The sequence below is a fragment of the Balaenoptera physalus genome (genome assembly GCF_965194825.1).
Source record: "Balaenoptera physalus genome assembly, chromosome: 8".
NCBI lineage: Eukaryota > Metazoa > Chordata > Mammalia > Artiodactyla > Balaenopteridae > Balaenoptera > Balaenoptera physalus.
Genome location: NC_138887.1, coordinates 91608988 through 91632118, shown reverse-complemented (window position 1 = coordinate 91632118; position 23131 = coordinate 91608988). Strand labels below are relative to the sequence as shown.

Sequence of the window (23131 nt, the reverse complement as noted above, 5' to 3'; positions counted from 1 at the left end):
CTCACAGGGAACATTCACCAAGATAAATCACATTATGGGACATAAAACACAATTTAACGAATTCAAGAGAATGCAACTCATACAATGTATGCGCTCAGACCACGATGGAATTAAACCAGAAATCAATAACAGAAAGACAGCTGGAAAATCCCCAAATACTTGGACATTAAACAACACATAGGGTAAAAAAGAAATCTCAAGGGAAAAAAAGATTTCAAATAAATGAAAATAAGAAAGAAATTTATCAGATTTTGTGGTACGCAGCAAAAGCAGTACAGAGGGAAATTTATAATATTAAATGCTATAGAAAAGAAGAAATATCTAATATAGAAATATCTAATATATCTCATACAAAATAAATATATATCTGTAGTATAATATAAATAGCTTGTATAGAAAAGAATATGTAATACAACAAAGAAGAAATAACTAAAATCAATAATCTAAGCTTCCATCTTAGGAAACCAGAAAAAGAAGAGTAAATTAAATCAAAATTAGGCAGAAGAAAAATAAATAAATAACAATTACAGTAGAATCAACCAATTGAAAACAGGAAATTGGTAGGGAAAATCAATGAAACTAAAAACTGGTTCTCTGAAAAGATCATTAAATTTTATAAGTTTCTAGCCAGGCTAACTAAGAAAATAAGAGAGATGACACAAATTACTAACATCAAAAATGAAAGAATATTTACCTTATTTAGCATAAGGAATGTGGTTAATATTGTAATAACTTTGTATGGGGATGGATGGTTACTAGACTTATTGTGGTGACCATTTCATAATGTATGCAGATGTCAAATCACTATGTAGTACACCTGAGCCTTACATAATAGTATGTCAACTATATTTCAATTAAAAATTTTTTAAAGAAATGAAAGAGGGAAACTCACTACATCTCTTAATACATATTATTAATAGTAAAGAAATACTATGAAAAACTCTATGCCCACTAGTTTGATAACTTAGATGAAATGAACAAATTCCTTAAAAGATACAATCTGCCAAAACTCATAAGGAGAAATAGACAATCTAAATAGGCATATACTTTTGAAAGAAATTGAATTGATAATTAATAACCTTCCAAATCAGAAAGCACCAATCCCAGATAGATTCACTGGTGAATTCTACAAGTCACCTAAAGTAGAAATTCTACCAATTTTCTACAATCTCATTCAGAAGATAGAAGCAAAAGGGATACATCCTAAATCATTCTATGAGACCAGCATTGCCATAATACCAAAACTAAAGATATTACAGATCAATATTTCTCATGAACATAGATGCAAAATGCTTTAAAAAATTAACAAATGAAACCCAACAACGTATAAAGAGAATTATACACCATGACCAAGTGGGATTTATCCCAGATATGCAGGGTTGGTTCAACATTTGAAACTCAATTAATACAATGCATCATATCAACAGGCAAGAAAAATAATACGGCCATATCAACAGATGCAGAAAAAGCCTTTGACAAAATCCACCACCAATGCCTGATAAAAGCTCTTAGCAAAGTAGGAATAGAGGGGAAGGTCATCAACTTGATAAAGAACCTCTACAAAAACCCTACAGCTATTATTACTGAATGATGAAAAACGTGAAGCTTTCCCACTAAGATCAACATCAAGGCAAAAATGCTCCCCTCTTACAACTGCTTTCAGCATCCTAATCTTAGCTAATGCAACAAGACAAGAAAAGGAAATAAAAGGCATACAGATTGAGAAGAACAAAGTAAAACTGTTTTTGTTCACAGATGACGTTATCATCTATGTAGAAAGTACAAAAGAATCAACACTAAAACTCCTGGAACTAATAAGTGACTATAGCAAGATTGCAGGATACAAGGTTAATATACAGAAGTCAACTGCTTTCCTACATACCATCAATGAACAAGTGGAATTTTAAATTAAAAACAAAATACAATTTACATTAGCACTCCCCGAAATGAAATACTTAGGTATAAATCTAAGAAAATATACACAAGATCGGGATGAGAAAAATTACAAAAGTGATGAATTAAATCAAAGAAAAATTAAACAAATAGAGAGATATTCCATGTTCATGAATAGGAAGACTCAATATTGTCAAGATGTTGGTTCTTCTCAACTTGATCTATAGATTCAGTGCAATCCCAGTCAAAATCCCAGCAAGTTATTTTGTGTATATGGCAAACTGATTCTAAAGTTTATATGGAGATGCAAAAGAACAGTCAACACATTATTAAAGGAGAAGAACAAAATCAGAGGACTGACACTACTCAACTTCGATGATTGTGGAAGTTGACTTAAAATATTAAGGCAGCCTAATAAGAACACCTTCAGTTTTCCAGCTTTTTGCTCAGTGATTCTCTTTAACTCCACTTCTCTTTAACTCCACTTATCTCCTTTCCTCCTGTCTCAAGAAACAAAACAAAACAAAACAAACAAACAAAAAAACTCCCAACTACTCCTACAGAACAAAGGCAAATCCCTCTATATACCCATCCTCTTAGACAGATGTTCTTGCTTTCTCTCTCCCACCACCAACACTGGTGTTCTATATAACCCCTCAATTTAGGACTCACCCATTCCCTAAGCCTTTACAGTTGGAATTCTACCCTCACTCTTCTACATCACTCCTCTACACCTAACGACTCTCTTAAATATGGGTTCTCACAAGTAGATGGGCATGTATCAGCACCACCTGGAAGGTGTGATAAAACACAGACCACTGTCCCCACCCCTTGGGCAGTAGGGCTCAGTGAGGCTCAAAAATATGCATTTCTCGCAAGTTTTCAAGTGACGCAGATGATGCTGGTGCAGGAACCACACTTTGAGAACCACTGCTCTCAAAGACCATGTGGTAGCAAAATCAATTAGGATTTTCTGAGTTATAACCTCCCTTTATTGCTTTGGCTCTCAAGATCCATAATCTGCACCAACTTGCACCAATCTTGGATCCAATTACATCCTTTATGCATCCTCCAGTCATCGAATGACTGAACCAGTCATTGTTTTCCGTACATGCTCCATGCCTCATGTTTTTCCCTCTGCCTACAGCACCCTTCTTCACCCACCTTAATTACTCAAATCACAGTTTAAGTCTTGAAGCCTCATTCTAAATGCTACTTCCTGTGGTAAACCTTCCCTGAACAGGCCAACTCCCAGCCAAATGATAATAACTGCTTCCTCTTCTGAATTACCTTAGCATTTTATCTATATATCTCTTATTCAAGGGTATAATTTTTTGGGGCGGGGAGGGGAGCTCTTTTCAAGAATAAAGATTTCAAAACTATAAACACAAAATTATGTACAGGCCCTTGAAAGGGGCTCAGGCAAGTGAAGTTCTTTGAAACCTCAGCCTTGTTAGCTTCAGAGTAATTCTGCTTTAGCTGTTACTGGATTTCACATTTCCCCTTTTAGATTGACATCTTCTGTGACAGATCTCTCTCTCTCTTTCTGTCTTCTTTCTTCTGCTCCTTCTTTTTCTTCTTTTAAGAGAAGCAGGTAAAAAAGGACTTTGAGGTCAGAGAGATCTGAGTTTGAGATCCCTGCTACTTCACTCAGTTAACTGATCGTTAGTTTCTTCCACTATGCGCAAAAAGGGTAATAACATCTACCTTTGGAGTTATAATAAGATCAAATGTGATAGCAAATAAAGGTCTTTAAACAGTGCTTAGGACATGATAAGTGCTCTATAAACATCTATAGCCTTATGTGAGTAATTTTCAATTCTCCCAAAGCACCTAGGGAGTGTCTTGCAAAGACACATCGCCTGCTTCCTGTATAAAGGTTCAGAGAAGATGGAATGCCTGGGCATATTGCTTCTTCCCATTTTACAGCATCTCTGATTACTACTCTCACATCAAGGAAACTACCTACAAAAATGAGGACTCTGAAACTCTGTCACTTTACTAGGACTTGTTTGTATTTAATTTAGTGGGCAAGTGAGCATTGGAAAAGCAAATGGATGGGAGAATGTCAGGAGGAGGGAAAGCAAATAATTTACCAAATCTATTCCTCCTGTGGATCAACCTATCTGTTGCTGTTGTTATAACTTCATAGCGCTTTTGGCATCCAGCCTGGTGACCTTCAGCTGCCTATGTCATTCATTGATGTATGAAGCAAGAAAGAGTAATTAATTATGCTTTTCTCAATGGAAGGGAAGAATGAAGGCAAACCATTAATTTTACTTAGTTCCAAAGCATAACTTTAGACAACCTCATTCTAATATTAGGGGAAAATTCAGTCTAGAACCTAGTCTTTCCATTTATGCCCATTTATACTTTTCTCTGAGGAAAAAACAAATCTCATTCTTGATGAGCATAAATATAATAAAGAGCTAATTTTAGTAGTATGTGAATATATTTTTCCTAACTAGACTAAAAGGTAAGTCAAAATTTCCAGTGTGCAATTTCAAGCCATTTAGCATAAGATGTAGAAAATTTTTGCTCACTCTATACTTTTTTCTTATCAGAACTTTGCCTAATACATCCAATTATCAAACATCCTAAACCCATGGGCAAAAGCAAGTGAAAACAGTCTGTTTCTGTGTTGGTGACAGTGATGATGGCCTAACAAACCTTACTGACCATTATCTCCCCAGTTAAAAAAAAAAATCTGTTTGAAATTAAACCACAGAGAGATGAAGTTTTAAAATTCAGTTTTCAGGGAATTCGTTGGTGGCACAGTGGTTAAGACTTCGTGCTCCCAATGCCGGGGGCCCGGGTTCGATCCCTGGTCAGGGAACTAGATCCCAAATGCATGCCACAACTAAGGAGCTGGTGAGCCGCAACTAAAACTGGCGCAACCCAATAAATATTTTTAAAAATAAAATAAAATTCAGTTTTCATAAGAAGTGGCCCTATTGTATTCTATCTCAATTTAAATGGAAAAGAAAGCAATCCAAACAATATAATACTCCTGCTAGATTTACAGAGTGTCCCAGAATAAGGAATCTGGAGAGAATATAAAATCACATTTACAGAGCATAAAATGTAGGGAGAATGACCATCCCCTTCTCTAAGAATCAATTCCAGAATCCGTATATTTGAGTAACTTCTGTGAATTCAGCCCAGTGCTGGGATCCATAAAAAACACTTCAAAATAGTACAAGGTTATTTTTGCTTATTAAATAATAAAAAATTATTGCTTCATAAATAATTATAGCTTAGTGCATTATTGGGAAAAAAATTTAACAATCCATACCTTGATGAAAACTCCAACTAAACAAGCAAATTGAAAAAAGCTAAGAAAAAAAGTACCACTTGTTTGAAAGAGTGTCAATTAGGTAAAATTTAAGAAAACTTTAGATGGAATCAGCAACAAAATATTTCCCTCACCTGAAATGGAAGATAGTTTCAAGATGCAAAATCTAAAACATGTTATAATTTTTGTTTATTTAACAGCTTCTTTAGTTGGTAAGGTAGCAATCAATTAGATATTCTGCAAGTAGAATCACATTTAAAATGGTCCCAGGGCTTCCCTGGTGGCGCAGTGGTTGAGAATCCGCCTGCCAATGCAGTTCGATTCCTGGTCCAGGAAGATCCCACATGCCACAGAGCAACTAAGCCTGTGCGCCACAACTACAGAGCCTGTGCTCTAGAGCGCATGAGCCACAACTATTGAGCCTGCATGCCGCAACCACTGAAGCCCACGTGCCTAGAGCCCGTGCTCCACAAGAGAAGCCACCGCAATGAGAAGCCTGCGCACCGCAACAAAGAGTAGCCCCCGCTCACCGCAACTAGAGAAAGCATGCACACAGCAACAAAGACCCAACTCAGCCAAAAATAAATAAATAAACTGAGAAAAAAAAAAAAGGTCCCATTATATGCCCAGGAGTGGGATTGCTGGATCATATGGTAGCTCTATTTTTAGTTTTTTAAGGAACCTCCATACTGTTCTCCATAGTGACTACACCAATTTACATTCCCACCAACAGTGTAGGAGGGTTCCTTTTGCTCCACACCATCTCCAGCACTTATTATTTGTAGACTTTTTGATGATGGTCATTCTGACCAGTGTGAGGTGATATCTCACTGTAGTTCTGATTTGCATTTCTCTAATAATTAGTGATGTCTAGCATCTTTTCATGTGTTTTTTGGCCATGTGTATGTCTTCTTTGGAGAAATGTCTATTTAGATCTTCTACCCATTTTTTGATTGGGTTGTTAGTTTTTTGATATTGAGCTGCATGAGCTGTTTGTATAAGCAACCTAAATGTCCATCGACAGAGGAATGGATAAAGAAGATGTGGCATATATATATATATATATATATATATATATATATATATATATATATACACACACATATATAATGGAATATTACTCAGCCATAAAAGGAACAAAATAATGTCATTTCCAGCAACATGGATGGACCCAGAGATTGTCATACAGAGTGAAGTAAGTTAGAAAGAGAAAGACAAATATCATATAATATTGTTTATATGTGGAACCTAGAAAAATGGTACAGATGAACTTACTTGCAAAGCAGAAATAGAATCACAGATGTAGAAAACAAACTCATGGTTACCAAGGGGGAAAGAGGTGGGTGGGATGAATTGGGGGATTAGGACTGACATATATACACTACTATGTATAAAATAGATAACTAATGAGCACCTACTGTATAGCAGAGGGAGCGCTACTCAGTGCTCTGTGGTGACCTAAATAGGAATGGAATCTAAAAAAGAGTGCATATATGTATATATATAACTGATTCACTTTGATGTACAGCAGAAACTAACACAACATTGTAAAGTAGCTATACTCCAATAAAAATTAATACAAAAATAAAATAAAATGGAATAAAATGGTTCCATTATATAGATTCAGGACTTTGCAAAGTATATTTCACATGAAACAATGACTTCATATAATAACTTGAAAATATTTGTGTTCAATATTGGTCCTAGTCTACAATAACAATGTTACAAATGGATTCTACTAACACATTGCTTTAGGCTACTGAGATTCACTTACTAAACACAGGTTTAACAAAGCAAGCAATGTTTAAATCTCACCCTCTGGCCAGGACTTATTGAGAAGGAAATGTTCTCTAATACGGCATTCCCACCGTCTGTATACTTCACTGTGAGGTCTTTGACGGTCATTCGGCCCCCTGAGGGCCAGATGTCATCTTTCTTCACATGTTGATTCTTGATAATCATAACTTTCGAGAGCTGGTCATCCTTGGATGGTTTCAATGACTTGTTAGGTTTACCGTCTTCTGCTGGCATATCAATAAACTTAAAGACTCGGCTCACAGATCGCATCTGAAATAAAAATAATTTTTAATTTTTGTTTAAGAGCTGCAGGCAAAGTCATAATTAGTTTGGTGTTTCCTAAAAAATAACTTGTAAGATGTGATGGTAGCTAGTCGTCACTTGGTTATTTGTTAGGTTTTTCAATGAACTAACAGGAAATAATTGGATGTAATTAAAAGCTTAACCAAGAGAATTAACTAGGATTTCTATAAATGCGCTCTGTATATAACTGCTTATTTTTGTGATCAGTTAATTCTCAGTTATGCAAGCCACACATAAATAGCCAAACTCTACTCAAGGGAATAGATGATGTCAAGGGGAAAACTTTTTCTACCATGAGTAGTACTACACAATGTTTTACAACTGGTATATTATAGTAAAATGTTTCACACCTCTAAACCACTACATAAGAGTCTTGCCTTACTCTCACAGTACCTTAATAACTATCGACAATTCTATGTCAGCTGGGTGGTAAGTGGACTCTTGAAGCTTAGTAAATTTTGAATAACTTCACAATAATCTTCAAACAAATTTAAGTCACTGGCATATATCTGTAGTTAAATATTACATTTTTAATCTGAATTACTTAAAGATCAATTTCCATTTCTGAGCAAAATGTGACTGTGTATAAGGGCTGTATTTAAAATTCAACCATTTTTAAAATTAATTTATTTTTTAAAATTTATTTTATTGAAGTATAGTTGATTTACAATGTTGTGTTAGTTTCTGGTGTACTGCAAAGTGATTCAGTTATGTGTATGTATATAAATTCTTTTTCATATTCTTTTCCCTTATGGTTTATCACAGGATATTGAATATAGTTCCCTTGCAACAGTAGGACCTTGTTGTTTATCCATTCTATATATAATAGTTTGCATCTGCTAACCTCAAACTCCCAATCCATTCCCCCACCACTGCCTACCCGCCTTGGCAACCACAAGTCCATTCTCTTTGTCTGTGAGTCTGTTTCTGTTTTGTAAATAAGTTCATTTGTGTCATATTTTAGATTCTACATATAAGTGGTATCATATAGTATTTGTCTTTCTCCTTCTGACTTACTTCACTTAGTATGATGATCTCTAGTTGCATCCATGTTGCTGCAAATGGCATTATGAAATTCAACTATTTTTCAAAGGTGCTTAAATTCTTTAACGAGAACATATTTCTCTGAACAATTATAATTTATTGGAATTTGGAATGTGATTTTTAAAATAGCCTGGCATATAATAAGCATCCAATAAATATTTGAAAAAATTTTAAGTGAATAAAGGGACAAATATGTGAATGATTAAATATATAAATAAATAAATGAATAAGAAGAAAGAGTTGGAGACTTTGAATTCATTCAATTTCTATTTTTAAAAGATATCATCCTTGATTCTATGGCTTAGTCCTTCACAGGTGTTAACAGCTTACTAGACAGAAATTTTTTTGTCTTAAAAGTAATCGTTGATTCTGGCTTTACCCAGTCAAGAATTTAACCTTCTCCTTTACAATGTTAATTTCTTATCATCGTATTTATAGTTAAGGTTTAGATTATTAGAAATGATTCTTTTTGCAAAAAAAATGGTGGGAAGAAATGCCTTTGGGCATTTGTCTCTATTATTTCTATTTTTCATTATCAAAAGGTGAAATGGGAAGAATTCTTCACCTTTAGTATGAAATGACTGGTAGATGAATCAGAGAAGTTTAGATATTGATCTTTAACTGAACATTAAAAGTTCCATCTTAGCAAATCTAATAGCATTGCCTGTTTTCACATGCACTGATCAAGCCTGCTGTTTATAAAGAGCTTTCTTCTATCTAGTAATTGTGTGCTTCAATTTCCTTCACCTTGAAAATACCTTCGAATTATCTTCAATAATTATTTGAAATTCAAAAAGGGAATCTTTTTAAGCCAAACCCACTGTAAATAGAAGTGAAAAGTATCCAAAGCCCACATCCATCATAAATAACTCTAGAGGAAATGAAAGGCATATTATAACTAGTCCTCTGACATAGTATTTTAAATTCCAAATTATGGGTGATTTTCAGAGTTTGTTAAATCCTGATTCAGTTATTGTTTTATTAATTTTGAATTAAAGTAAACTGTTGACATTTCTGCATGTCAATGCTGTGAAGAATTCTAAATTAGTCTTTGTTAGGTGCTTTAGTATGTCAAGAAAGGTACTGTATAACAAAAATCCCTCATATTTTCATACTTCCAAGCAATCAAAAAACATGTACATACTGCTATCTAAACTACTCAAAATTATATGTGGTGTTATTAGAAAATGACATTCAAAACTACTATTTTGGTAGCACTAAAATGTAGTGGATAAGCTTTCTGTGTAAGGATTTGTGTTTGAGTACAGCAAATTACATTCTCCATTAGCAAGGGTGAATCCAGAACTTCTCTGTTTGTTTGTTTGTTTGTTTGTTTTTTGAATGCAGAACTTCTAATGCCAGCTATGATAGATGGAAAGTACCTATCAAATTTAGAAAACAATTTTCAACTCGTCACCTTTCATATAGTCAAATTGCATAAAATGACCCCAGACAGGCTATTATAGTTACCCAGAGCATGGTCAAATATCCCTGACCAAGAACTAGTTCACCTTAACAATGGGCACTCATCCACAGCACATGAACATTCACTCAACTCAATGGGTTAGAATATTTTCTGATGGGAAGAAAAGGTGGCTAGTGCAGACACCTGCATTATGGTCAGTTTCTCAGCCACTGAAATGCCATTACTGAATAGATGATGTGGCCAGATAATGTTATGAATTGCTAACTAATTCCTTGTGCCTCGCAGGCTCTCCAATTTGCGCATTCTAGTTTCACTGCCTCTCAAGGAGAACCAGAGCACAGAAAATCATTTCTGGTCTTGCAAGTTGCAAAAAATTGCCTTTGTAGTCAGAGATTGACAGTTTGAAAATTTTGAGGCACATGAATATTGCCTTTTAAGCTTCAAAAACCAAACCCTGAAGGACACAAAGCACAGCGTTTATGTAAAAAACAGTAGTCATGGATGAAATTCTGATGGATGAGAAATAGCCTCTCTCCTCACTGCACAATCCAACTCATGAATGGGCTGAGACACCAGTTCCTCTTAAAAGAAGCAGTGCCTTGCAACTGAACTCTGGTTCTCTCCTCAAGTAGATTTGAGGGATTTTAGAACATAGGAAGCCTATGCCTCATTTCTAAGGTGGAGTCAGGAATGAGGAGGGCCTTAGAGAAGCTTCCAGTGCCCGGCATGGCACAGGAGCAATAGAGTGGACACGGATGCTTGGCATGTCTAGACATAGATAACATGACATAGCTTCAGATTTTCTTGTATTTCCAGAATGGTGCTGAAGGGAAGCCAAAGAATCCCAACGCTTTGATCCCTCAGGGTCTTCCCTTCCTCAGAGACATGGAAGAAGCTGAGAGAGAGAGAGCTCACCTAGGGAGAGCTCATAATCAGGACCAGAAGGACAAAGACCCAATATACCTGGACTGTACACCTCCAGGTCAGAGACAGTCTCAGAGACAGCAAGCACAACAAGGGACAACCTAGGGCCAGACGCCCCCTCCCTCAGTGTCTTGGTATCCTGTAGACTCCACTCACAATTTATTATAGATTCACTTCTAGGAAGATCTCTGTATTTGCTGAGGTTGTTTCTTCCACTCGACGCAAGGCATGTTCAAATAGAAAATAAATTTGACTATAGCACAAGTAGTCATATTTCTTGTACACTTGATTTCACAGCCAAAGATTCATACCTGAAATCAGGGATGGATCCAGGTTTGGTGGAACCTGAAACTTAAGTAATTTAGGGGACTCTTCTTAAGAAAAAGAATATATATACAATGAAATCCTAGCCATAAAAAGGATGAAATATTGCCATTTGCAGCAATATTGATGGATCTAGAGAATATCATACTAAGTGAAGCAAGTGAGACAGAGAAAGATAAATATATGATATCACTTATATGTGAAATCTAAAAAATAATACTAATGAATCTGTCTACAAAACAGAAACAGACTCACAGATACAGAAAACAAACTTATGGTTACTAAGGGGGAATAAATTAGGAGTATGGGATTAACAGATGCACACTGCTATAAATAAAATAGATAAGCAACAAGGATTTACTGTATAACAACAAGGATTTACAGGGAACAATATTCAAAAAGAGGGAAGAAAGAAAAAGAATTAAAATTCTGCATAGAAAATTAAGTATAGGGCCTTCAAAGGGTTCCATGCAAGTGAGAGAACATGAAGCTTACATCCCATGGGCTTCAGTTAAATCCACTGTGGTTATTACAGTAAACTTATTCAAGCATTGTTTGTTGTATCTTCCCCATCTAGTGTTTACCATCATGCAGTCCCTTAATAAATCTTTGTTCGTAATGAATTAATGCATTGTTCTACTTCATATGCAGAAAGCAGTTTCTGAGCAGGGAGAATGACAGTGCTGTGGGGACCTTAGCAGGAAATCCAGGCTGCGGTTGTAGCCTCGGCCTCTCAGCCTGAAAATATACATTGCTATTTGGATTAGAAGGAAGTTGTAACATACCAAACTATTTTTAGTCTCATATTTTTGTCTTCATTGAGCTTTTTAAACTAACTTAATCCTGTCTCTAATTTGGAATGTCTAAACATTTTCAGGTGATACGTAAAAACTGCTACGCCATTGTCCAGCTATGTAGATGGAGCTGGATGGAAATTCAAATTTGGCAGTTTTCAGAGTTCTGTAGACGGAGTCAGGCAAACTCCTTAACCTTAAGCTGCTGCTTCTGTGCATAGAAAAATGCTTCCCGAAGAGGAATGAGGTGGAGGCTCTGTCTAGCCCACTGACAGCAAAGTCTCAACGTGGCCATTACCAGCTTAGGTGGGAGAATGTGTCTTAGATTTTAAGAAGTAAATGATGAAGCCAAAATGAGACTCAGGCACTGAAACATCAAACCTTTCCTCACATGAAGAGGAAAGCTTGATATACTTTGCACAGACTTCTATAAAATTGGAGTTTAACTAAAATGAAGTGGGATTTTTGCTTGAGTAGCATCTGCTTTAAATTTTTGGCTTGATTATTTAAATTTATTATGCTCAAAAAATTCTCCTGAGTCAATCTTTAAAACTGAATCTCATTATCTTTATGATAGCATCTAAATCAGGGGGCCCCAACCCCCAGTCTGCGGACCTCTACAGTTCTGCGGCCCCTCTACAGAACAGGGCCACACAACAGGAGGTGAGTGGTGGGCCAGTGAGCAAAGCTTCATCTGACGCTCCCCATCGCTCACAGTACCGCCTGAACCAACCCCCCCAACCCCCCGTCTGGGGAAAAATTGTTTTCCACGAAACCGGTCCCTGGTGTCAAAAAGGTTGGGGACTGCTGGCCTAAATTACTAATCTAGGCATCAGGAGAACAGAGTCTTTTGGGAAAAGACAGCTCCACAGCCTCATCTCAACTTTATAACAGATATATTTAGTGAAAAAGAAAATGATTCCTGATTTTCCTTTCCACCTTTTGTTAACAAAGAGGGAAGAAAAGGCTTAAAGATCTATTCTAGGGGAAGTCAGGAAGCCAGACTCCTCTCCCTCACAAAATATTGCTCTTTTTCCTTTCATCCTTTTGGCTATTTGGAAACCAGTACATCAAAATTGTGCATTAACACCTAAACTACATGCTGTAATACCCCAAAAGCCATGATGATAGAAAATATATCTCATAAGCCTGAGATCTGGCTGGCAACACTGTAAAGAGTTTTCATAACTGGTTGTTATAGGAAGATTATAAGAAATAAATCTGAAGAGAATCATCTAGAAGAGTGACATGTGAAAAACCACACATTTTGCAAGAGAAATTTTCAAAACATGAAGTACGTGAAAGGGAGGATTAAAGTGTTTTAAATCATAGATTCTTCCTGGTAGGCCCAAACTAAATGCTTTTCAGAATCAACTAACTAGAGACCTGAGGCCCAAGACCACGTTAGAGTCATTGGCATAACCTTTAAGCCATGCATATAGACTTAAGAGATAATGGTTATCATGGAAACAGACTCTGCCCAAAACATATTCTTGAAACTCTGGTCTATCGTTCTGCACCTATTACTTACGGTCCTAGAGCTCTTAAAAAGTCAATCAGAACTGTATTGTTATAAATCATTAACAGCATAAATGAGTTACTTATAGTATACTATAAATTCTAACCCTTTGGAAATTATTATAGCTTGCTATTTAACTTGTGGCAAATCACATGGCAAGTCAATGTCACTTTTTCTGACTGCAAGAAGTGAGAAAGAGGAAGAAAACACATTACAACGAATGACAAAAGACATATCCTAAATAAACGTAGAGGTATCAAATATGTTGTGCCTATTTCAATAAGTAAGAGCTTCAATAATCAAGGTACTAAGTGCCAATAGGCAAAGAAAGACTCTCAAATTTACCTGTCTGAAAAGGTCTGATATCACTTATTGAATCTACTACTCAAACTTGAACTCTTTCTGGTGTTACGTTTTTTAAAAGCACATGATAGGCCATCAGTAAGTGCTTGGTGAATGCAATTGGGTCTATGTGGTATCCATTAAACATACTTCAAAGGAAATCTCAAGAAGAGAAGATTTACTAAAAAACAAAATCCGGAACAACAAATCAAAATATTTTCCCAAGGTTTTGATTTTCTCTAAGCATCTTAATTTTGAGATAGTGCAACTTCCCCAAGTTCTCTATCATTAAGCACCATCCTTTATATGTCTTATACAGAATTATATGTGTCATTGGCTGATATACAGGACAAAAATAATTTGCTGATGGTCTATCAGTTCCAAAGTAAATTCTATCCCATAGACCAGAGGTCAGCAAAACTATGGCCCAATGGCCAGATCCGGCCACATCCATTTGTTTACATTAGCTTTGACCTACAAAGGCTGAGTTGAATAATTGTCATAGAGACCACATAGCTCACAAGGCTTAAAAAAGGACTATCTAACCCTTTATAGACAAAGTTTTCTGACTCCGTGCCATGACTCACAGAAAACTGGAGTGAAAATGAATCTTAGAGACCATCTAATCCAGTGATTCTCAAGTCTAGATTTACCAGAATCACCTGGAACACTTTTTAAAAGACAGACATCATGCCTGGTCACCTTGCCCCCAACCAAGAGAACTGCTTTAACTAATCTTAGAGGACCCTAAGTAATCTCTATCTTTATAAAGTTTCCACATGTGCTGTCAGGTTGAGAACCTCTGTTCTAATCCACTCCTTCTTGGTACAAATGAAAAATTCTAAACCCAGGAAGTTAAAGTGACAGGCACAAAGCTCAACAAACTTTCCAAACTTTTCCACACTCCTGCAATCCCTTCAGGTTCTCATAAGCCTCTCCTACTAATTCAAGACCCAAGAACATCTTAATGGTGCTTTCTTTGTCTTTGTTGATTCTAGTAACACACTGGTTCAGAGTTCTTTATCAGCTCTGACAACTGCAGTGGTGAATGACCTAATCATTGGACATGAGCATTCGGGGACAGTGGCAGATACGTGTGATTCCTGAGAGCACCTGGAATTGTGCCTGCATACTTGCCAATCAAGACTTGAAATCTTTCATAGGTTCAGAAGAGAATGTCAGAGCTAACAGAAGCTTACAAAATTTCTAACCAAACTGTTTCATTTACAAAAGAGAAAAGTGAAGCCCTCAAGTGGGTTATGACTTGCCTAAGGCCACACAACTTCTTGGTGGTAGGGCCAGAGTGGAACACAGAATAGAAAGTCACTTTGCAGGATGGAAATAGAAAGGCTGGGTGGAAAGAAGTCTTGGGACAGAGGTCATAAGTGGAAACTACACCACAAAGACTCATGAGAACAGAAAAACAAAGAAAGGTGTTATCAAGAGGACATTAAAAGGAGGTTAAAAAAAAATAGGAGGAGTGAATTCTCCCCTCAGAGTCTCATGGCAGAAACTACTGTCAATGCAATAGTATTAGGCATCAGGAGCACTGAAGAAAAGGCAGGTTCCCCACTTCTCCTCCCATCAGGTTTCTTGTTGGTCATTGTACAATCAGTCACTTGATCTTTACTGGAACCCAAAATAAACACGGTCAATAAAAGGACAAAGGAGAAACAGAGGGAGTTTCTATTGACAGAAAACTCTTCTCAGATTACATCAATCTTGCAAGAACTTTCTGGAAACTCATTAACTGGAATCTAACTGTGAACCGTACAGAGGCACAGTCTTCCCTGCTCATCCCGGCGGCTCCCATACTCCTGTGTTATTAGGAACACACTCTATAACAGGGATGGCTTATCTGCTGCTGCAATTGGTGAATTAAGGCAGTGGATACTATTCATATGCTCAGATCTTTTAGCTGTGCCCACTAGGATGTAGACAGCCCTGAAAACAGATGAATTGTCAACTGCCTCATTCAAACAATGAGACTATGAGTGTGGGCAATTCACTAGTCACCAAAAGGCTTGATAAGCACTAAGTCTGAAACATCACCTCATCACCTTTCATCCTTTCTACCTCTTATTTATTTATTTAATTTTCACTCATTCATGGAGGCAAAAATCTAGGTATGCACAGCCTATTTAAGATATATAATGTTTAAGTAGCTAACAATAGGAGACAGAGAAGCTTTATGGTACTAAAAATGGCAGGCATCTTGTGAATCCAAATAAAATAAATAAGCATACAGCTTTGTTAATTAAGAACACAAAAATTTTAAGATAATAGCTCTAGCAATAACACCTATAATCCATATAGTACGTGAGGAATGGAGCTAAAAAGAATTAACACTTCTCTTTTCATCCTATCTACAGAATAGTATGAGATACACAATTGAAATGAATAGAGACATACATGCTATTCATGTTAAAATGAAGAGTGAATTAGAAATAATAGTTTTTAAAACACTGTGATATCAATTGAAATAATTGGAAATCCCTTAACATGGAGGTTTCTAGTGGGAATTATTAAGTTGGACTCTGATAATTTTACTATTTTACAAATTTCTGGGGTTATTCACAACCTATTACACTATGCTGTTCATAAGGTGACAATGTTCAGATGATTTTTTTCCCAAACTGCTATATAAAACTAGACAAACTAGCAGGTAGAAGTTTCGTTCACTTTTAATGGTCTCTTGATACTGCAAGCATATTTTGAGGAGATTCCAAACAAGAACTATGCCCTAAAATGTCAAGTCTACTGGAAGACAGTCTATCACTGTGTTTTATAAACACCGGGAGGTGTCAAGTTAGTAGTTGGATATATATTTAGAGGGCAGGGGAGTGGTCTAAATTAGAGATATGAATGTGCAATGCATTGAGAGATGATTTCTGAAGCATGGAGTTAGATAACAGTTAGAGAAAGTGTAGATAGAGGAGGGCTGGAATACAGCTGATGTTTAGAGCTTTGCAAGAAGATGAGAGGCCAGCAAAGAGAACTAAGGAGGAACCAGAGAGGCAGCGGAAAACGAGGTGGGAGTAGCATCAGCCTATTGAGAGAAGAAAGGATCACAGGAAGGATGGTCCATGGCATAAGTAACTGCTGAGAGGTTGAGAGAAACAAAGATGCTGGCTCCGGAAAGATGCTGGTCATGAGTGCTGGGGATGATGGAAATGAAATGAAGCAGGTTATGTAAAGAAAGGGGGGGGGGAAAGGAGTCAGGCACTCTTTTAAGAATTTTTGCTGAAAACTGGTCAAAGAAATGGAGTGCTAGCTGCAGATCAAGGGATGGCAGGTTTTTTTTTAAAATATATATATCTTTATTGGAGTATAAATGCTTTACAGTGTTGTGTTAGTTTCTGCTGTACAACAAACTGAATCAGCTATATGTATACCTATATCCCCATATCCCCGCCCTCTTGAGCCTCCCTCCCACCCTCCCTATCCCACCCCTCTAGATCGTCACAAAGCATTAAGCTGATCTCCCTGTGCTATGCAGCAGCTTCCCAGGATGGTAGTTTTATGCTAGGGAGAAAGGTCCCACAAAGAGGGGTTGATCGCATATCACTGGCCTTTATACAGGAGCGAAGACACAGAGGGCACTGGAGCATATGAGTAGTGGTGCAGAAGGGTGGTGGAGAGAAAGGAGGGAATTCTTTCTGGTTGCATGTTTTTTTCTATATAGTATGTAGCAAGGTCATTGGCTGAGAATGCAGGGGGTGGAATTATTGGAGCACCTGAGAAGAGACAAGAACGTGGGAAAGAACCATCTTAGGGAATAAAATAGAGAATTTATTAGGAAAATGTAATAAAAGGGTTGTTGACCAGTTCTGAGTGCCAACATCTGAGATGTGCAGTCAGTCATAAATGCAAAGATACCTGAGGTTGTGATGAGGAAGTGTTATCCTCCAAATATTACCTCTACCGTTTGAAAGCTAATGAAAGCTAGGCACCTGGGTTAAGCAATGGATGAGCAGTAGAAGAAAAGTCATATTGCCAATTTTATAATTTCATATTTCTGTTGACGGTTGACTCTTTGTTCATGCCTAAACCCAGCCAGATGCATAAATGAAATATTCTTTCCAAGTCTAAAGACATTTTTTTCTGAGTACCTTTGTACTGAAAAACTAAAAGTGTGTGTCAAACAAAACACCCTGTTTACTGCATTTTAAACTCAGGTCTAAATTCATTTCAGAACTCAGTAAAGTAAAGTGAGTTTTCACTTCAGAGGTCACAAGGACCTTTAGTGTTAACACATATGTAAACATGAAGTTTGAGGGCAGAGCTCTCTCCCCTTCTACTTTCAACATATGCTAGGTGAAAACCAACAGATTACTGGACAACTTTAGCAGTTGCAGGGGTGGAAGCAGCAAGATGGGAATTAATAACTAGATAAAGGCCCAGGAAAGACCAGTTGTGCTGTTTGGCAGGGAAATGAAAACTAACATGATCACTTTGATATTCAAAGAAAAGAAAACGACTTTAAAAAATATGATGAAATGCAAATATTGATACTTTCCATGGACTGTATTAGAACATAATAGTTTTTTGCAAAGATCCTTTTATGCCAGGAGGTGAAACAATGTCAAAGCACAGGTCACAAAGCCCAGGATGACCATGTGAAAAACTAGAGAAATAAAAATGCCTGAAAGAAACTTTAATGGAGATTAGACATGCAAAACAGACACCAAACAAAGAGAGGCTGTAGAGGCTGTTACAAAAACCAAGCAAATTAATGTGACAAAGAGAAAGGAACTGTGCATATACGAGCTAAAGAGATGCTTTCAGATAAAGAAAACGAAGCGAAGTGCGTGAGGATTTTAATCGTAAAGTCAAAGTTGTAGAAAGTTTGAACAAAGAATTAAATAGATGCCAGCACAATATTTACTTACTATCTTCCTGCTATCTTCCAACAGAAACATTTTAAAGTACATTTACAAGACTCAACCCCAAAAGCATAAGAGCTAAGTGAGGAGAAGAATGGCGTCACTAAAAAGAGCTGGTCAGACTCACAAAAAAAATGATGTTGAAGGAAAAGAAAAAAACCCTGCTATAAATCAGGTTAAGGTTAAATTACATTTCAATGAATTACTACAATGCTTTGGTTAAATAAAATATTAAGTCACATAGACAAGAAGAGGGAATGAAAAGGTTTGGTTTTTCCCTATAGAAGTATTTTTTATAACGATACTTGTTCTGACAGGAACTGATTATACAAATTTCACAGCTGAACGAATGTGTGCATTTTGAGAACATGCCAACTGTCTCAGAGAATAAGAAAAAGAACCTAAGCCAAAAGGGTAATAACAAGTGTTATATAGTCATTCCCAACATGGGTTTCTAGACCGTCCACAAATACAGTACTGGATGTCTGATTTTGAATACAGTACTCCAGCTAGACTAATAGAAGTTGATGATGAAGCTATCCAGACCAACTATACCATCTGATGAAAATTATGCATTTGTTTTTTAAATGAAAAGAGGAAAGATGCCTTGATTCCATTTATCTCTCACTCTTGCTGCCATGGGATTTGTGCCCTGGACACAGTGTTACCTCACATACATTACTGCAGGCTCTGCACTCCAAGGAACCAAAACAAGAGAAATCACAAAACCAAAATATGGTCTTTGTACACACTAATAAATTACATAAATATGTGACAATATTGACCAAGCAAAAAGAGAAGGCAATGATAAACACTTAAGAATGAGAAAGGAGCTACCACACACACAAAAAAAAAAAGACTGTGGAAATTTTAAATATGAAAAATATTATGAAAAATGTAATGCTGATAAATTTGAAAACCCAAGATAGGGGAGGATTTCTTAAAAAGATACCAAAAGCACAAAACATAAAGGAAAATATTGAAAAATTTAACTTCATTAAACTTAAAAGTTTCTTTCCATCAAAAGATACTATAAGCCAAGCCACTGACTGGAGGACCATGTTTGAAATGTATACAAGTGACAACTGATTCAGAATTCATAAACTCCAACAAATGAATTAAGAAAAAAACCAATCTACTTGAAAAATGAGCAATCGAAATGAACAAGCAATTAACAGACAAGGAATCTCAAATGGCCAATAAATATGTATTAAGCTGCCCTATCTCCTCAGCATTCACTTCACACCCATCAGATTTCCAAAATTAAAAAGTCTGACAAGAATGGCTATCATCAGAAAGTCTACAAATAATAAATGCTGGAGAGGTTGTGGAGAAAAGAGAACCCTCTTACACTACTGGTAGGAATGTAAATTTGTGCAGCCACTATGGAAAACAGTATGGGGAGGTTCCTTAAAAAAATCAAAAATAGAGCTACCATTTGATCCAGCAATCCCATTCCTGGGCATACGTCTGGAAAAGTTAAAAACTAATTCAAAAAGATACATGTACCCCAATGTTCACAGCAGCACTGTTTACAATAGCCAAGAAATGGAAGCAACCTAAGTGTCCATCGACAGATGAATGGATAAAGAAGATGTGGTACATATATACAATGGAATACTACTCAGCCATAAAAAAGAATGAAATAATGCCATTTGCAGCAACATGGATGGACCTAGAGAATATCATACTAAGTGAGTAAGTCAGAGAAATACAGATGCTATATATTATCACTTATATGTGGAATCTAAAATGTAATACAAATGAATCTACATACAAAACAGAAACAGACTCACAGACATAGAAAACAAACTTATGGTTACCAAAGGGGAAAGGGAGGGGCGGAGGGATAAATTAGGAGTATAGGATTAGCAGATACAAACTACTATATATAAAATAGATAAGCAACAAGGATTTACTGTATCCACAGGGAACTATATTCAATATCTTGTAATAACCTATAATGGAAAATAATCTGAAAAATATATATATAACTGAATCACTTCGCTGTACACTTGAAACTAACACAATGTTGTAAATCAACTATACTTCAATTAAACCAAAGTCCAACAATATCAAGTGTTGCATGTCATAGCTATGGACCTCTGAGAATTCTTATACTCTCTTGATGGGAGGTTAAACTGGTACAACAGATCTTAGAATAATTTGGCACCATCTAGTAAAGTTGAACGTGGGTGAATTCTATGGCCTACCAATACCACTCCTGGATGGCTATCCTAGAAAAATCCTGGGCAAGGAGACTGCAAGAATGTTCACCGTAGCACCAGATCTTGATTGTGGCTATTTATGTGGAGGAAAGAAGAGTTATGGGTTTAATGAGAGATAGATAGTGACCTTCAATTTATCCGCAGTGTTTTATTTCTTAAGCTGGGTCTGGGTATATAGTCATCCCTTATGTTACTACCTATACTTTTTGGTTCATCTGAATTTTTTTTTCATAAAATATAAAAAAAATAATACTTACCAAGCTATCCACATCTATGCTAGAGTTTACGGCCCACTGTAGTGTACTCATGATATTCATGGCTAAAGTTAGAATAATCCCAGCTTTTCCCTCTCCTTCACCTATAGGTGAAAAAAAGATATAAACAGACTTTATGCTATTTCTCTCTTCTGTGAACCACTTTATGTATTCCTAGAAGAGGGCACATATTAAAGTTACATTTTGATTCTGTGCCAGTTTTAACCATTTTTCATCTCAGATCCCCACAGCATGTATCACTAGTAATAATATGCCCTGTATATAATAAGTATTCAACCAACATTTTAAATCAAAGAGTGATTGACTATTAGGAAAGAGTTGCCCTTTTTTAAATGCTTCAGATATTGAAGGGGATGTTGGTGTTGGGTAAATATCACTTTTATCCCTTCTACTATCACTCTGTAAGTAATAATACCTTCAAAGACTACAATGGACAATGGAAAAAAAGTCCTGTGTCTGTCTGAATAAGCTCCTCTACAAAGAAGTCAAAAGTAGGAGAGAGATGTGTGTGAGCAGCATCCAGAAGCTGTTTAGATGTGCTTCATGCCTTTGTGAGGCGGACTTTCTCTGCCAATCAGATGCTGTTGGGAAGAAAGAACTTCGAGGTTCATGGGGAAGTCAGAACTCATGGGTCTGCCATTTGGAAAAAGAGAAGACTGCTCTTTATGTTAAAATAAAATTGACTCGTTCACCCAGGAAGAACAATACTTAAAAGTCTAATTAGAGTAAATAGTTTTTAAGGGCTAGAGGGGACCACTAATTAAAGTTCATAAATACTCTCTATTCATGGCCCTAAAATTTTTCTAATAAGAATGTTCTTAAATTATTATAAATTTAGGTTATCAAGTCTCAATTGAGAGTCAGTCCTTGCATCTGTAATGCATGATAAAACTGCCATAGGGTTCTAAAATTGGGAGAAATAATTCATCCCATTATTATGAATTGAAATTTTTGCTTCTACAATTCCTCTAACAGAAGACAAACCATAGACAGCAGGTATGTGCTTTTAATACTAAATCATTTATTCGAAATAGGTGAGATTTATCCAGGGCCCCAATATATTACTCATTCTGAAGAGTAAGATGAGAGTAAGATAAAATTTTTAAAATAATAACAATAATAAGTAATATAAGATTTTCAGGTGCTTACTATGGACCAGGCACTACACTAAGTGTTTTGTACAAATTATCACATTTAATACTCACCACAAACTTATGGGATAGGTACTATTATTATGTTTATTTACACATGAGGAAAATGAGGGCTTTAGAGAAGTTAATTAAAGTGTACAAGTTACCACAGCTGAAGACCAGCAGAGGCAGGGTTGTTATTAGCTGTGTGGCTAACATTCACTCTGGGTGGGCATCTGATTTAATGGATAGGTCCTGAACTATACTGATTGCGAAATGCTTTGACTATCATGCCTGGTAAATCGGGACTCAATCAGATCCTTTACCATTATGTTATAGCACATGATATATTGGTTTGAATTCACCGTTAACAAATCCTTGTTCACTCAGCCCTCTTGGATCCCATTTCAAATAACTTAATTAAAGGCAAAATTTTTTAAAAATCCTGAACCACAAAAGAAATTTTATTTTGTTTTAAAGTTGCCCCAAATTACTGTACTGCTAAGGATTTAGTTCATTTGCCTGGCCCCTTATATTCCTTTCATAGAGTCATTTCCCATCGCCCTAGGCTGAGAGAACAGTGAAGGCGGGGAATCCACTAGTCTCACGGCACCTATGTGGACGGCAGGTGGACCCTTCAGCCAAAATGAGCCTGTTTTCAGTTCTTGCCCATACTTGGTAACTGGACAGAGGGAAGTCAGCTGTTCATTCAAAGGGCCTGAATGGAGAGGCCATATAAGGTCACTGTAGCACAGCTCTGGGACATCAGGGAAACCAGTCTTCAGAGAAAGAGAAATGAATGAAGTAGCCAGAGGAAGGAATGGGCACGGCCGGCATCCGGTCTCCAGAGACGGGAAGCTCTGAGTCTGACTCTCCACGCCTGTCCCATTTTCCCTGGAGGCTCCATGTGCCTCCCGCCCTGTGCTCCACGAGGTCCTCCTATAATTCTCC

General features: G+C 36.6%; 1 protein-coding gene across 10 annotated transcripts in view; it reads right to left on the bottom strand.

The window, feature by feature from the left end:
* The window catches only part of CFTR (CF transmembrane conductance regulator), a 221127-nt gene that overhangs the window by 33201 nt on the left and 164795 nt on the right, over nucleotides 1–23131 (bottom strand). For 9 of the 10 annotated variants that reach the window (XM_082472243.1, XM_082472245.1, XM_082472241.1 and 6 more), the window contains 2 exons: nucleotides 21033–21133; nucleotides 7004–7255 (listed from right to left, as the gene is read on the bottom strand). In XM_082472243.1, the coding sequence (XP_082328369.1) occupies nucleotides 7004–7255; nucleotides 21033–21133 (353 nt within the window). The remainder of the gene's footprint in view (nucleotides 1–7003; nucleotides 7256–21032; nucleotides 21134–23131) is intronic. The other variant, XM_082472250.1, reaches the window with a different exon arrangement.